This window comes from Trachypithecus francoisi, unplaced genomic scaffold, assembly GCF_009764315.1.
Source record: "Trachypithecus francoisi isolate TF-2019V2 unplaced genomic scaffold, Tfra_2.0 Lachesis_group13, whole genome shotgun sequence".
NCBI lineage: Eukaryota > Metazoa > Chordata > Mammalia > Primates > Cercopithecidae > Trachypithecus > Trachypithecus francoisi.
In genome coordinates this window covers 35,102,305-35,117,255 of record NW_022681458.1, presented here as the reverse complement: position 1 = coordinate 35,117,255, position 14,951 = coordinate 35,102,305, and the positions used below count along the sequence as shown (strand labels likewise).

General features: G+C 43.5%; 2 protein-coding genes across 11 annotated transcripts in view; one reads left to right on the top strand and one right to left on the bottom strand.

Annotated features, from left to right (window-relative positions):
• The window catches only part of INO80D (INO80 complex subunit D), a 98,115-nt gene extending 93,267 nt beyond the window's left edge, over window positions 1-4,848 (bottom strand). For 2 of the 10 annotated variants that reach the window (XM_033230585.1, XM_033230582.1), the window contains exon 1: window positions 3,157-4,848. Coding sequence is in view for 1 of the 10 variants with exons in the window: in XM_033230577.1 (XP_033086468.1) it covers window positions 2,574-2,628 (55 nt within the window). In the remaining 9 variants the exon portion in view is untranslated. Of the gene's footprint in view, window positions 1-2,299; window positions 2,415-2,573; window positions 2,629-3,006 lie in introns of those variants that run through there. The other 8 variants (XM_033230583.1, XM_033230580.1, XM_033230581.1 and 5 more) reach the window with 7 other exon arrangements.
• On the top strand, window positions 2,635-4,109 carry LOC117094617 (submaxillary gland androgen-regulated protein 3A-like). The gene has a single exon (XM_033230588.1). The coding sequence runs from the start codon at window positions 2,655-2,657 to the stop codon at window positions 2,964-2,966; it is 312 nt and encodes a 103-aa protein (XP_033086479.1). The 5' UTR covers window positions 2,635-2,654; the 3' UTR covers window positions 2,967-4,109.
• Window positions 4,849-14,951: the final 10,103 nt, after the last annotated feature.

Below are 14,951 nucleotides of genomic sequence, written 5' to 3'. Positions count from 1 at the left end.
AACTGTATTCAAATATAAATGACTTTTCATTAGCCATAACCACTGTACCAAACCCAGAGAGTGAGAGCTGCTAACCCTCAAAGAACATCTCAGGTATGAACAAATAGTTTAGCATTTTTTTGAAATGTCATTAATTTTGGGTCCTCTCAGAAACGTTTAATTCCTTCTAAACTAAAATTTTTTATTTCTCTAAAAACAGTAGCAACATGATTTGCTGAAAACGTCGGAATGGGGTATACAAATTTCCTCCTAAAAATCTTCCAGAGGAAAGAAAACTTGATTATTTCAGACTTGTAATTATACTAACCATTTACTTTTTAAACTAACATTTAATAGTAAACAAACATATTCCCTTAGTAATTTAAAGTTAATTCAGTATTTGCCCTGAAAATCTTTTATTAATTTCAAATGGAATGTAACTTTTAAAAGTATCAAACCTGTCATTCCTTCAGGAAATAAAGTAACCCATTAGGAGATCAGGTCAGAAAATTAATACATGTTTGAGATAGGGTGTGAAAAAGTACAAAACTTTTTTGCTATTTGTACATATATAGTTTTGGAAAGCTTAGGAATGTGAAATCAACAATACACCTTTAAAATATCAAATTATGAGGCAATAACAATTTTTTCAAACCTTAAAATGTCCCAAGATAAACGACTAAGAATGATTTTTTTCCATTCAGTATGTGCTCTAAAAATAAGGACAAATTATAATAGAAGTAACGATTTTTGGTACACATGTTTATGAAAATATCCAAGTCAATAAGCAATTTCAATTAATCAACAAACTTAAAGCAACCATTAAATGTAATTTGCATTTTTGTATCAGATCCATACAATCTCAAATATCAAGATTTTCTTAAGCTCAATGCTAAATGACCGGATATCTATCATTGTGGAGAAAGAGAATTTGATCTCCGGCAGACCAAAGGAAACGAAAGGCACACACCTAGAAGAATCACATGAGTCTCACTTCGAAGCCTCACAGAAGTCAGCACTGAAAGTCGTGGGTTACCCATTGCCCTGCAAGTGGCAGCTTTTCACTAACAGTGCTGGGGGTACTGAGCGGGCAGAATGTGGGACATCTCCTGCCAGCAAACTCCAGCCTGCTACCAAGCAGGACACCGCACACAAACACAACACTCTGCCCTAAGCTCACCAAAAAAAGGAAAAAACCAACAATTAAACGATGCAAAATAACCTCTCCAAACACGCCCACAATGGGGGTTGGCAGTGGGGGGTGGAAGGGTTCATTAACATTTCAATTTCAACACTCAACAACAACAAGGAGGTAAGCATAGCCACGGGAAACATCCTGTCCCTGAAAAGCGGAAAATTGAGATTCGAAAATTTATGTTTATTACTTTTAACGTTCAGAGCTCAGGGCACCAAAATAGAGCTAAAATTGAATCAATTTAAACAGAAAACATACGTGTGTGTGTGTGAAAATATGTATGTGTATATATATGCATATAAAATATATACACACACATATATTTTATATTTTTTTCCGTTTAAATGTTATACATACACACAACACACCCCCCCCAAAACTACAGTAGTTTTCCGAGGTTCCGAGGGCTCTTCCACAGACCCTTCGGAGTTGTGGCAATAACAAGTTTAGGTTTCCTTAAAATCTCCATTATTCTATTTCTAGGTCGAATATTAGAATGTCACATAAATCTAAATAGTGATTATCAGAATAAATGAACTACTGATCCTTAAACTGTAGACCTTGTTTCGGGAGCTGCCCTGCCCACTTCCTCTCCCTCCTCCCAATCCTCGAGGCTTCCAAGCCATCTGACAACCACGTCTCCCCCTTGGGATCTGTTCCGGTGTTGGTTTTACCGGACAGTGACCAAAAAGGAGGGGAAACTCCTACATCTGGGGACTGCTCCAGAAACCCTGCCTGATCCTGCCCCTCTCACTGACAGTCTCCTCGCTGCTCCCTACATCCTCCTCTCCGCCGGAGCTGTCCAGAAGGGGGATTTTGGACCCAAAGGAATCGGGATGAAAGGGGGTGGGTACTCAAGCTGAAAATAACACCCCCAGTTGGTGGGGTAAGGGCTAAAAAAGGCAATAGGGAAAGACTGGCCGGCAGAAACACCACCTGAGTTTACCTCCTCCTTCCCACCCCAAAAACCCCAGTCACTAATAAAGCTAAGAAACCCCTGCAAACTTTTCCAAACCGGAAGAGAAGGCCCTCTCCCCAACCTGGGGGGCTCTAGGGGGAACGGGCTGGAGTTAGCAGCCCCGAACGGGCTCGCGGGGAGTTGGGTGGGGTGCAGGGGCGGAGTACCTTCTTCAATGGACAGGAACTGGCAAAGAGTTTCAAAATAGCCGAGTGCGCTCCCCCACGCCCTGGGGGGGGTCCCGGGCGCTAGGACCAGGGCTCCCCGGAGAGACAGCGGCCCCCAATTCCGACCTAAAAGGAAACTTTCTGGGCCGCGGCTGCACCTGACTCCTCACCGCCCCTCCACCCGACCCCACGCCCGCCAGGCCGCCCGCCCCGCCCCGCCCCGGCCTGGCCGTCCGGAGCGCGGAGGAGGGGGATAAATAAATTCAACTCTTACCGGAATCTCGGGGGCGTCTGCGAGAAACCCAGGGAAAGGGGGGCCAGGCGCCCATTCCCCACTCCCCACTCCTAGGCCCTGATGCCCCTGTCCCGGCAGCCCAGGCCTGCCGCCCCGCGGGAGAGCCTCCGGGCCGGCGCGGGATTCGGCCCCGCAGCGCCGCCGTCCCACCCGGAGGCCCCGGGGGACTCAAGGGGGCGCGCGGAGGCCCGGGGTGCGGGGGCAGGGCGCGGCCCCCGTGGGGCCTACCGGCCAGAGGCCTACCGGCGCCCCCCCCATCCTGCCGCACACCCCCACCTGGCCCGCGCAGGCCGCACCGCTCGCCCCACTCCGGCCCCGGCTGGACCCCTGCCCGCCCGCCGTCGCCGCCCGCGGGCGCCCCGGAGGCCTTAAGGCCCCCGGCCTCCACCACCCGGGCGCCGGCCCCACTCACCCTTTCATTCTCCGCCCGGGGCCTGGCGTGGGCCGGCGAATCCCCGGCCTCACGTAAGCGCGCTCGCCGCCCGCCCAGCCTGCGCGGCCCAGCCCGCCGCCCTACGGGAGCCCGGGGATGTGGGCCGGGCCTGGGGCCGCCTCTGCTTACCTTTCAGTTGCTTTTTTTTTTCTCCTTCCCCCCTGTTCCCTCGGCTGGGCTGACAGATCAGAGTGAGAGGCGCTGGCAATGGACTAGGAAGCTCGGCTGCCGCTGCTACTGCTCCCCCCTGGGCTCCGGCGAGAGCCTTTCCCTGTCAAGCAAGAGGGGTGAGGATCATATTTTTATTTTGGAAACTAAAAAGTGCTCCCAGGGTCGGTGATTATTAAGGGGAAATCCCTGAATATACTCTCCAGCCAAGAAGGCAGGGCTGCCGGGGCTGTACAAGAAGAGGCAGCAGCCTCCTACAGCACCACTACAGGCACTGCGAGGACATAACACCAGAGAGCTGCTCCTCTGCCCTCCGAAACGACAACTTTCCTACCATCTTGGAGGCAGAGCAAAGGGGGGCCAGGGGGAAAAGTGCACCCGCTCCCGATAAAGTACAAATTTTTACTCCTCATCTCTGGAAAAAAGTCCACACCGGCAGTCTACACCGGCGCCTGGGGGAGAAAGCAGGGAAGAAACTGGGGGTGCATGAGAAACGTTTTCATTTGCTCCAGGGGGAAAAATGTTTCTGCATCTTCTGATGGAAAGAAATCATTACAAGACACAGGTTTTCCGGTGATTATTGTTTTCTGTTTTCTATTTCTAATTTTTTTCATGTTAGTGACAGTGATATTTTAATATTTTTTCAGGCCAATAATAATTTTTCTCCATTACAGGACTAAGTTCTGTGGCTGGTGGTCAGTTTGTAAATTTGTACTTAAAGAGACTCAATAGTAACTTCATTTATTTGTCTAGTTATGTTATTGTATATATAAAGATTTACATGTTTTCATATATTGCATGTAAAAATTTGTTACATGTTACTCTCAAAACTGAGATTGGTGTAAGACAATTGTAAAAAACATGTCTTTCGTCTCTATCTCAAAGCAAAGTAAATAAAACCTATGGACTGTCCAGAAAGGCATGATACAGTGTGTCATTTTCCACAGTGCAAATAAAGGCAGATATCACTGGGGATTTAAAAACGACCCCTGTTTCTGGAAATTCTGTTATGAAAAAAGGATACAGTAAACCTGGAAAGAGATTTTAAAGACAGCCTTAGATTTTTCTTTAAGTAAAAAAGTTTATTAAGAATTATATCCAGGCATCTAATTTTTTTATTTATTTAGATTCTTTAAACTCTAGCTAGATTTTGGTGCATTACACATGTTGCTGTCTGCTTTTTGTGTCACAGAATTGAGAAATGTGGCTATTTTTGTTAGTTAGTTCAGAACTTCCAATGTGCTGCCAGCCTGTATGAGTGACTTTTTGTATATTGCAGTGGATGTCATGAAATTACTTTTTTAAATGAGCAAAGCTTAATAGATAAATGGGATCAGAGTTAAACAATGCTGTTAGCACAGAGGTGAGAGGGACAAAGGGTACCCATTTGCATCAATTCCAATAGAACGCTTGTTGGAGGATAATGAATTGCAGAGACATTTTTCAATTTTTGTGAAGAAAGAGAAAAATAATAGAAAATGAATGGACTATCTTTGTATGTTCTACTGGGGATGATGATTTAAATCTTGTATTAAAAGTTACTTTTCTGACTCATGTTGACTAACCTGGCAGGAATGAATTTGTTATATTAGTGCCCTGAATCAGTAGAATATTTAATTTCTTTGTAAAATTTATTACACAGCATTTAGAAATAACTTCCAAATTTAGAAATTGTCCTAATTTAAAAGTGAGTTGATGTAATGCATATATCGGATATTTATTAGTTTCTAGCTGAACCTTTATCATATAACTTTGAATATAGTACTTACCTAAATATTCTGGATTTTCTTCTGTGGTTTTTTTCCTCTCTGGTTGGTGGAAAAGTTAAGTAAAATTAACTGATTCTTATCATCTTTGAAACCTCAGTTGTGAAGTTATGTTCTATTTACAATATTTTTTTAAAACATTTAGACATCAAACACATAAGTTATCACAAGGAAAATTACTTTCCTTCTAGTGAAATTGAAAAACATGTTTTCTAACAACTTATTTTTCTTTATATAAGACATGACTTTATAGATATGTTTTGAATTTTTCAAGAAATTAAAATGTGTTTGGCCAGATTCCATAGCTTATGTCTATAATCCCAGCACTTTGGAAGGCCTAGGTGAGAGTATTGCTTAACCCCAGGAGTTTGAGACCAGCCTGGGCAACAGAGCAAGACCCTTTCTCCAAAAACAAAAATTAGAATAAAATGTGCTTGTTTGCATTAAGCTGGCTACACCCTTTTTTGCAATGCCCCTTGTGACCAAAGAAACCAGTGGATAGGGCTATGCTGCATCAGCTTAGCATTTCAGTGCTTTCCTCTTCATAAAGTTTGACTTCTGGTTAGCTATAATCTATGATATTTATCCATCAATTGAGTGAAATATTCAAGACTTGAGGCCAGGCACGGTGGCTCACGCCTGTAATCCCAGCACTTTGGGAGGCCAAAGTGGGTGGATCACTGAGGTCAGGAGTTCGAGACCAGCCTGGCCAACATGATGAAACCCTGTCTCTACTAAAAACACAAAAATTGGCCGGGCATGGTGGCTCACGCCTGTAATCCCAGCACTTTGGGAGGCTGAGGCGGGTGGATCATGAGGTCAGGAGATGGAGACCATTCTGGTTAACACGGTGAAACCCCGTCTCTACTAAAGATACAGAAAATTGGCCAGGCGTGGTGGTGGGCGCCTGTAGTCCTAGCTACTTGGGAGGCTGAGGCAGGAGAATGGTGTGAACCTGGGAGGCAGAGCTTGCAGTGAGCTGAGATCGCACCATTGCACTCCAGTCTGGGCGTCAGAGTGAGACTCCGTCTCCAAAAAAAAAAAAAAAAAAAAAAAGATACAAAAATTAGCTGGGTGTGGTAGCAGGCGCCTGTAATCCCGGCTACTCTGGAGGCTGAGGCAGGAGAATCACTTGAACTGGAAGGCGGAGGTTGCAGTGAGCTGAGATCGCACCATTGCACTCCAGCCTGGGTGACAAGAGAATCTCCATCTCAAAAAAAAAAATTGCTGTGTCTGATTCATAGAAGCTGCAAATGCTAACAAAACTGATATACTTTTTATTGTTTTTTAAAATTTTTTATTTATTTATTTTTGAGACGGAGTGTCACCACATTGGCCAGGCTGGTCTTGAACTGCTGACCTCAGGTGATCCGCCAGCCTCTGCCTCCCAAAGTGGTGAGATTACAGGCGTGAGCCACCACACCCGGGCTAAAACTACTGATATAATTTGAGGAAGCTATTTTTTTTCCCAATAAAGTTTCCACTATTCAAATTTGGCTACATTATTGAGCACTTAATGCATCTTGATAACCTTGTTGGATGCTTTTATCTATGTTTTCTTACTTAATTCCTGTAAGAGCTCCAAAAAGTATTACATTTTTCTTTTCTTTAAAAAAAAAATAAAGATGGGATAATTGTATTTCCTGTCAGGGATCATGTACCTTCTTGGCCCAAAAGCTTTCCAGTAAGATTCTCAATTCTCCTGGTTTAGAGTGTCCAATGTGCCTGTCACAATTCTGTGCACTATGCCTGAAGTGCTAGGTTCCTGCTCTATGCTCTTTGCCAAAAACAAACTGAGTAGCCAACTGTTGGAGCCCCCTTCATTCATTGGTGGCAACCAGTGGCTTATTTCACACGCATGAAGTCTAGCACCTAATCTATCAGTTGTTTTGAGGAATGCAAATAAATAACAAAAATAACAAACGCATTATGATTAACAGAGACTTTATTCCTGATCCTGAAAATGAGCACTATATGGTATAAATCATTAACTTATTCTATTATGCCTTCATTTCACAAATAGCTGTTTGGCCTTTAGTTGAAGCAGGAAATGCTTGCCTTAATTTTTTTTTTTTTTTTTTTTGAGACCAAGTCTCGCTCTGCCCAGGCTGGAGTGCAGTGGCGGGATCTCGGCTCACTGCAACCTCCGCCTCCGGAGTTCAAACTATTCTCCTGCCTCAGCCTCCCAAGTAGCTGGGATTACAAGTACCCACCACCACACCCGGCAAATTTTTATATTTTTAGAAGAGATGGGGTTTCACCATGTTGGCCAGGCTGGTCTCAAACTCCTGACCTCGGCCTCCCAAAGTGTTGGGATTACAGGTATGAGCCACTGCACTCGGGCAATATATTTTTTTTAATTATTTTTATTATTATTATTTTTTTTTACATAGAGATGGTGTCTTACTATATTGCCCAAGCTAGTCTGAAACTCCTGAGCTCAGGCGATCCTCCTCCCTCAGCCTCCCAAAAGTGCTGAGATTACAGGTGTGAGTTACCTTGCCCGACAACCTAAATAATTTTAATATCATTAGAATCTTAATTGATCTACCTTTTGGTATTAATTATTTTAGTTTTCTTTCTTTCTTTCTTTCTTTCTTTTTTTTTTTTTTTAAAGACAGAGTCTTACTCTGTTGCCAGGCCGGAGTGCAGTGGCGTGATCGCAGCTCACTGCAACCTATGCGTCCCAGGTTCAAGTGATTTTCCTGCCTCAGCCTCCTGAGTGTCTGGGACTACAGGTATGCACCACCACGCCCAGCTAGTTTTTGTATTTTCAATAGAGAGGGGTTTCACCATGTTGGCCAGGATGGTCTCCATCTTGATCTCGTGATCCACCCGCCTCGGCCTCCCAAAGTGTTGGAATTACAGGCGTGAACCACTGTGCCCGGCCTAATTATTTTTGTTTTCTAAAAATTGACCACGTTACTATGTATACTAAAAAGTTATTAAGAAAATATCAGCCACGGCCGGGCGCGGTGGCTCAAGCCTGTAATCCCAGCACTTTGGGAGGCCGAGACGGGCGGATCACGAGGTCAGGAGATCGAGACCATCCTGGCTAACATGGTGAAACCCCGTCTCTACTAAAAAATACAAAAAACTAGCCGGGCGAGGTGGCGGGCGCCTGTAGTCCCAGCTACTGGGGAGGCTGAGGCAGGAGAATGGCGTAAACCTGGGAGGCGGAGCTTGCAGTGAGCTGAGATCCGGCCACAGCACTCCAGCCTGGGCGACAGAGCGAGACTCCGTCTCAAAAAAAAAAAAAAAAAAAAAAAGAAAATATCAGCCAGGCATGGTGGCTCATGCCTGTAATCTCAATACTTTGGGAGGCCAAGGCGGGTGGATCACCTGAGGTTAGGAGTTCAAGACCAGCCTGGCCAACATGGTGAAAACCCATCTCTACTAAAAATACAAAAATTAGCCTTCCAGCTACTAGGAAGGCTGAGGCAGAAGAACCTCTTGAACCCAGGAGGTGGAGGTTGCAGTGAGCTGAGATCGCACCACTGCACTCCAGCCTGGGCACAGAGCAAGACTGTCTCAAAAAAATAAAAATAAAAAAAGTCCAGGGAGCCAGGCACGTTGGCTCATGCCTGTAATCCCAGCACTTTGGCAGGTCGAGGTGGGTGGATCACGAGGTCAGGAGATCGAGACCATCCTGGCTAACATGGTGAAACCCAGTCTCTACTAAAAATACAAAAAATCAGCTGGGCGCAGTGGCGGGCGCCTGTAGTCCCAGCTCCTTGGGAGGCTGAGGTAGGAGAATGGCGTGAACCTGAAAGGCGGAGCTTGCAGTAACCCGAGATCGCACCACTGCACTCCAGCCCGGGCAACAGAGTGAGACTCTGTCTCAAAAAAAAAAAAAAATTAAAATTAAAAAACTCCCAAGGAGGTGAGGGAATAGAAATGGGGTGTGTACATAGCCTGAAAGTTTTCTTTTTTTTTTTTTGAGACAGAGTCTTGCTCTGTCGCCCGGGCTGGAGTGCAGTGGCTGGATCTCAGCTCACTGCAAGCTCCGCCTCCCGAGTTTACGCCATTCTCCTGCCTCAGCCTCCCGAGTAGCTGGAACTACAGGCGCCCGCCACCTCGCCCGGCTAGTTTTTTGTATTTTTAATAGAGACGGGGTTTCACCGTGTTAGCCAGGATGGTCTCGATCTCCTGACCTCGTGATCCGCCCGTCTTGGCCTCCCAAAGTGCTGGGATTACAGACTTAAGCCACCGCGCCCGGCCTAGCCTGAAAGTTTTCAAAGCCACACTATTATGATGGCCATAGACTCAAATTTTTTTCACTTTAAAGCCTTTCTGTTTTGCAAACATTTGTTGGTAATGTTTCTACCTAAAACAAAGATTTTGGTTTTATTGTGGTTACAAGAAAGTGTTTCTGAGATAAACACTGTATTTAGCTGACATACACATCATAGCTTTAGACTGACTATGAAATTTCTTTAATTTAAATTTAAAGAAATTTAAATTTCTTTAAATTCAATGCTGGGTGTGGTGGCTCACACCTGTAGTTCCAAAACTTTAGGAGGCTGAGGAAGGAGGATCACTTGAGCCCAGAAGTTGGAGGTCACAGTAAGCTGTGATCGCACTACGGCACTCCAGCCTGGGCAACAGAGTGAGAGCCTGTCTCAATAAAAAAAGGCCGGTGTGGTGGCTCACACCTGTAATCCCAACACTTTGAGAGGCTGAGGCGGGTGAATCACGAGGCCAGGAGTTTGAGACCAGCCTGGCCAACATGGTGAAACCCCGTCTCTACTAAAAATACAAAGAATTAGCTGGACATAGTGGCGGGCGCCTGTAATCCCAGCTACTCAGGAGGCTGAGGGAAGAGAATTGCTTGAACCTGGGAGGTGGAGGTTGCAGTGAGCCAAGATCACACCACTGCACTCCAGCCCGAACAACAGATGAGACTGTCTCAAAAATAATAATAATAATAATAATAAATATATATATATACACACACACACATATTATGTATATATATTTATATATTCAGCTGTAGTCAAAATAAACCTGAGCGTTGATCAGGTAATCTCCCTAATGCTAACATCTAACCTGAGGCAGTTAGGCCTCTGATTTCATACCAGAAGCCAAGAAGTGGGTTTTTGGTTTTGTTTTTTTTTGTTTTTTTTTTTGAGACGGAGTCTCACTCTGTCTCCCAGGCTGGAGTGCAGTAGTGCGATCTCGGCTCACTGCAACCTCCACCTCCCGAGTTCAAGCGATTCTCCTGCCTCAGCCTCCCGAGTGGCTGGGACTACAGGTGCCTGCCAATACACCCAGTTAATTTTTTGTATTTTTAGTAGAGACGGGGTTTCACCTTGTTGGTCAGGCTGATCTCGAACTCCTGACCTCATGATTCGCCTGCCTCAGCCTCTCAAAGTGCTGGGATTACAGGTGTGAGCCACCGCGCCTGGCCTGGTTTTGTTTTTAAACCCCCACAAAGGCCAAAAGATACCCTCCAGGAACCAGATGGTCAGTGTTGTGCTGCCTTTTCATCATAGTAAAGGCAGAAAATGTGACATTGTAGACACTATATACCATAGGCATTCTTGGGCTATTTTACTGACTCCTAATCTTGGAAAAAGTAAAACAGCTCCCCAACTGAAGTCATGTTTTCAGTAATAATTAGTAAAAAGAAACACCCCAAAGCAGTATGAACGATGGGGTGGTGGAATCAGAAGTGATAGTCAGCCTTTTCCATATAATGAAAAAAACGGTCCCAAAAGTGGTGGTTAGCTAAAACATTGAAGTAAGGCGAGAAGTCCATTGAGACCTCAGAATAATAGGCAGAGGTTAACACAAAGGTGACAGTGTTCATTTCTGGTGCATTCCTGGCTAAGAAAGCTTTTGTAGACCCGCTGGGAATGTAACCACTATTTCCATGGGAAAATAAATTCCAGGTTCCAAACAACTAATTTACAGTGATGTTCATGGGAACACAGCCCATTAATAAGTTTGGACTTCCTGTGCTATAACATCTTCGCCATGTTGTTGTTATAAACTGCCAGAGTTTGATGGTAAGAATGGGAAAATGCAGGGAAAATCCTCTCATTCAAACAAAAAAGGAGTAACTATGAACCCAACCCAAATAGCTTGACTTAAACTCAGGTCAAGGGAAAGATTATCAAAGATATTAAATGGTAAAGCCAGTTCTAGTACCCCAGGAAGGAAAAAAGACCTCAGTACTATTTACTACTGTACTATTTATTCCGTATACATTGAAGTTTTGCTGCTGTTGTTTTGAGATGAAGTCTTGCTCTTGTTACCCAGGCTGGAGAGTGCAATGGTGCAATCTTGGCTCACTGCAACCTCCACCTCCAGGGTTCAAGTGATTCTCCTGCCTCAGCCTCTCCAGTCACTGATACTACAGGCGCCTGCCACCATGCCCGGCTAATTTGAATTTTATTTATGCATACCTGGGTGCCATATGATAGTATTATAGGTATTTGCATTTTCTTCTATTCTTAAAGAAAAAACAGATAAGAGTCTACTAAAAATTACTAGATCTCATCCTTCTACTAGGTTAATGTTCTTTTTGCACCACACATCTAGTCATGGCCATTCTTGTTCTTATGCCTCTATTCTTGTTTTGGTGCTCTCTGTTCTCAGCTATGCCAATTAAATCCCACTCTGCTTTGATGACTTGCTCACAGTCTTGTCCCTGAAGCCTTCTGATGCCAAGCTGAGTCTATACTGACCTTAATGTTACTCTAATACCTTGAGTTGTTTTCTAGCTTTTGTTAGTTTTTTGGGGTTTTTTCTACACGTGCAACAGGAGCTGTAGTGATTAATAGCTTGATCTCTGGAGTCAAGGCCATCTGATTTGGAAACTCGGCTCTACCATTTTCCTACTGTGTAACCCTAGGCAAGTTCCTCATCTAGTCTGTTTTATGCTGCTATAACAGAATGCCACAGACTGAGAAATTTATAAAGAAGAGAAATTTATTTCTTACACTTCTGGAGATGGGAAGTCCAAGAGCATGGCGCTGACATCTGACAATTGTCTTTTTGTTGTGTTATCCCATGGCAGAAGGCAGAAGGTCAAGAGAGCACATGTGTGAGGGGGGAAAGCGGGGAGGAAGGAGAAGAAGGTGGCAGAACTTATCCTTTTATCAGGAGCCCACTCCCACAATAACTAACCTACTTCTGTGATAACAGCATGAATACATTCAGTAGGGCAGAGCTCTTATGACCTGATCACCTCATAAAGGTCCCACCTCACAACCTCATTGCTTTGGGGATTAAGTTTCCAACATATAAACCTTGGGAGACACATTCAGACCATAGCACTTCTTACCCTCTCAGTTTCCTCATTTGTAAAACTAGAGATAATAATAGTACCTGCCTCACTGGGGTATTCTGAGGATTAAATGGCATAGTGGGTAAAGCACAAAGTTCTAGCATTTTAGTAGAGATGGGGTTTCACCATGTAAGGATGGTCTTGATCTCCTGACCTTATGATCCGCCTGCTTTGGCCTCCCACAAAGTGCTGGGATTACAGGCGTGAGCTGCCGCATGCAGCCCCAGATATTCTTAAATACCCAGATAATTTACAGAATTTTAAGTTTAGCTGAGATTTTGGTGCCCTTCAGACTCAATCAAGGTCTTAATTTGGTGCCCTTCAGACTCAATCAAGGTCTTAAAATATAAAAAGGGGTTCAGAAAGAGTACATAGAGAATACACCACAAGCCAGGCACAGTGGCTCATGTTTGCAGTCCCAGCACTTTGGGAGGCCAAGGGGGGAGGATCACTTGAGGCTAGGAGTTCGAGACCAGCTTGGCCAACATAGTGAGACCATGTCTCTACAAAAAATTTAAAAAATTAGCCAGTTGGCAGGCCAAAGCAGGCAGATCACCTGAGGTCAGGAGTTCATGACCAGCCTGGCCAACGTGGTGAAACCCCGTCTTACAACATAACCGGGTGTAGTGGCGCACACCTGTGATCCCAGCTGCTCAAGAGGCTGAGGCAGGAGAATTGCTTGAACCTGGGAGGCGGAGGTTGCTGTGGGCCTATATCACGCTACTGCACTCCAGCCTGAGCAGTAGAGGAGACTCTGCCTCAAGTATATATATATATATACACATACACACACACACGTATACACATACATACATATGTATGTGTGTGTGTGTGTATATATATGCCACTTGTGGTGGCATGAGCCTATAGTCCCAGCTATTTGGGAGGCTGAGGCAGGAGAATCACTTGGACTGAAAAGGTTGGAAAAAACAATTTTTTAATAATAATAGATACATACATACATGTTCAAGAAGTGCCTATAAATTACTTACAGTGTGTTAGGCACAGGTGGTAAGGATATTGGGGAAACAGCTCCTGCCTGTGAGTGTCTTCAGTCTGGCAAGAGACAAAAGAATTACTGCTTTAGGGTTATTTATTTTTATATAGATCCTTTTGAAATGTAAGCTGTTATAAATACAAGCTTTTAAAAAATATAAGCTCTATGAAGGCTAGAGATTTTGTCTTTTTTTGTTTTGTTTTGTCTAGTTTGTTCGTTTGGCCTCTTGAACAGTGCCTGGGATGAAATATACACCATAAATATTTGTTGGATTAATGAATATTTGAGATTTTGGATTCTTTACTATTTGATAATTAAGATAATGGCTTTTAGATGGTTAAATGAGAAGGACTCTGAGGAGTCAAGCATGGACTTTCTAACAAACTTCACTACAAAAGTCCAAGATGATTAGCAAAATATCTGTACAATTCAAGTTATTTCAGCCACCCTCAAGAATTATATTCCAATTGGCCATACTCTAATCTCGTTTAAAAATCTGGGAGTGGTATTAAGTATTCTTTTTCTTTTCTATTGACATTTTTCTGTTGTGCATTTCTATTGTCAAAAATACTCAAAACGTGTGCATATCCTAGGTTATTTTAAGATTACTAGCTCTACAGGTCAAAAAATTAAAATATAGAATATAAGAGAATCACCTGGAATAAAAAGCAAACATACAAGATGAAAAAATATATATGGTTGCCATTATAGCCTTGTGTGTGGAAACTCTAGCATATTTGAGCAAACATCTTTGAGTATTCCCTTTTCATATTTTGAAGGATATGATCAGATATACCATCTGCTCCTCTGGGTAACTTGGCAGCTGTTGACTGACTAACATTCCCTGAGTTCTGTTGTCAGCATCAGTGGTTCTAGAACATAAGAACAAAAAAAGATTGTAAGAATAGCTTTCATAATCCAAGTTTCCTTTAAATCATAGAGGAAAAAAAAAATAAGAACCTATATTGACCAACTGGGAAAAACTAAATGAATATTTACATAATCATAAGTCATTTTAATTTTCTCTAAGGCTATTACTACGATATATCTAAATATTTTAAATGTATATATAAAACAACCCTGTAATCTCAGCACTTTGGGATGCCAAGATGGGCGGATCACAAGGTCAGGAGATCGAGACCATCCTGGCTAACACGGTGAAAACCCGTCTCTATTAAAAATACAAAAAAAACTAGCCGGGCGAGGTGGCGGGCGCCTGTAGTCCCAGCTACTTGGGAGGCTGAGGCAGGAGAATGGCGTAAAACCCGGGAGGCAGAGCTTGCAGTGAGCTGAGATCCGGCCACTGCACTCCAGCCCCGGTGACAGAGCGAGACTCCGTCTCAAAAAAAAAGCAAGACAATTAAGTAATTTAATACCAACAGAATTTATACTTCAAATAGGGGGGAAAATGGATCATCTCATTTTGTGGTAAGATATACAGATGCTTCCTGTTGCCCTGTCCAGAATGATGTTAACATTAACCTCAGAGGAGGCCGTTAAGCCAGCACTGAGCTAGACAGTAACCATTATGTCTCTCTCTATTGAGGAGGAGGGGAAGAATGATATTACCTAAATTTATGAGCTGCAAACTGAATACTTCATACAATGATCATCAATGATATGATAAGTTATCGTTCAATTTCTACAGTTTGTGTCCTTCTCTCTGAAATTAAGCTAAGAAAAAAAATTGTAGGGAAAT

What these genes read in the sequence shown, in the direction of transcription:
- LOC117094617 (XM_033230588.1), top strand. Translation starts at nt 2,655, where the DNA reads ATGCCCCTGTCCCGGCAGCCCAGGCCTGCCGCCCCGCGGGAGAGCCTC.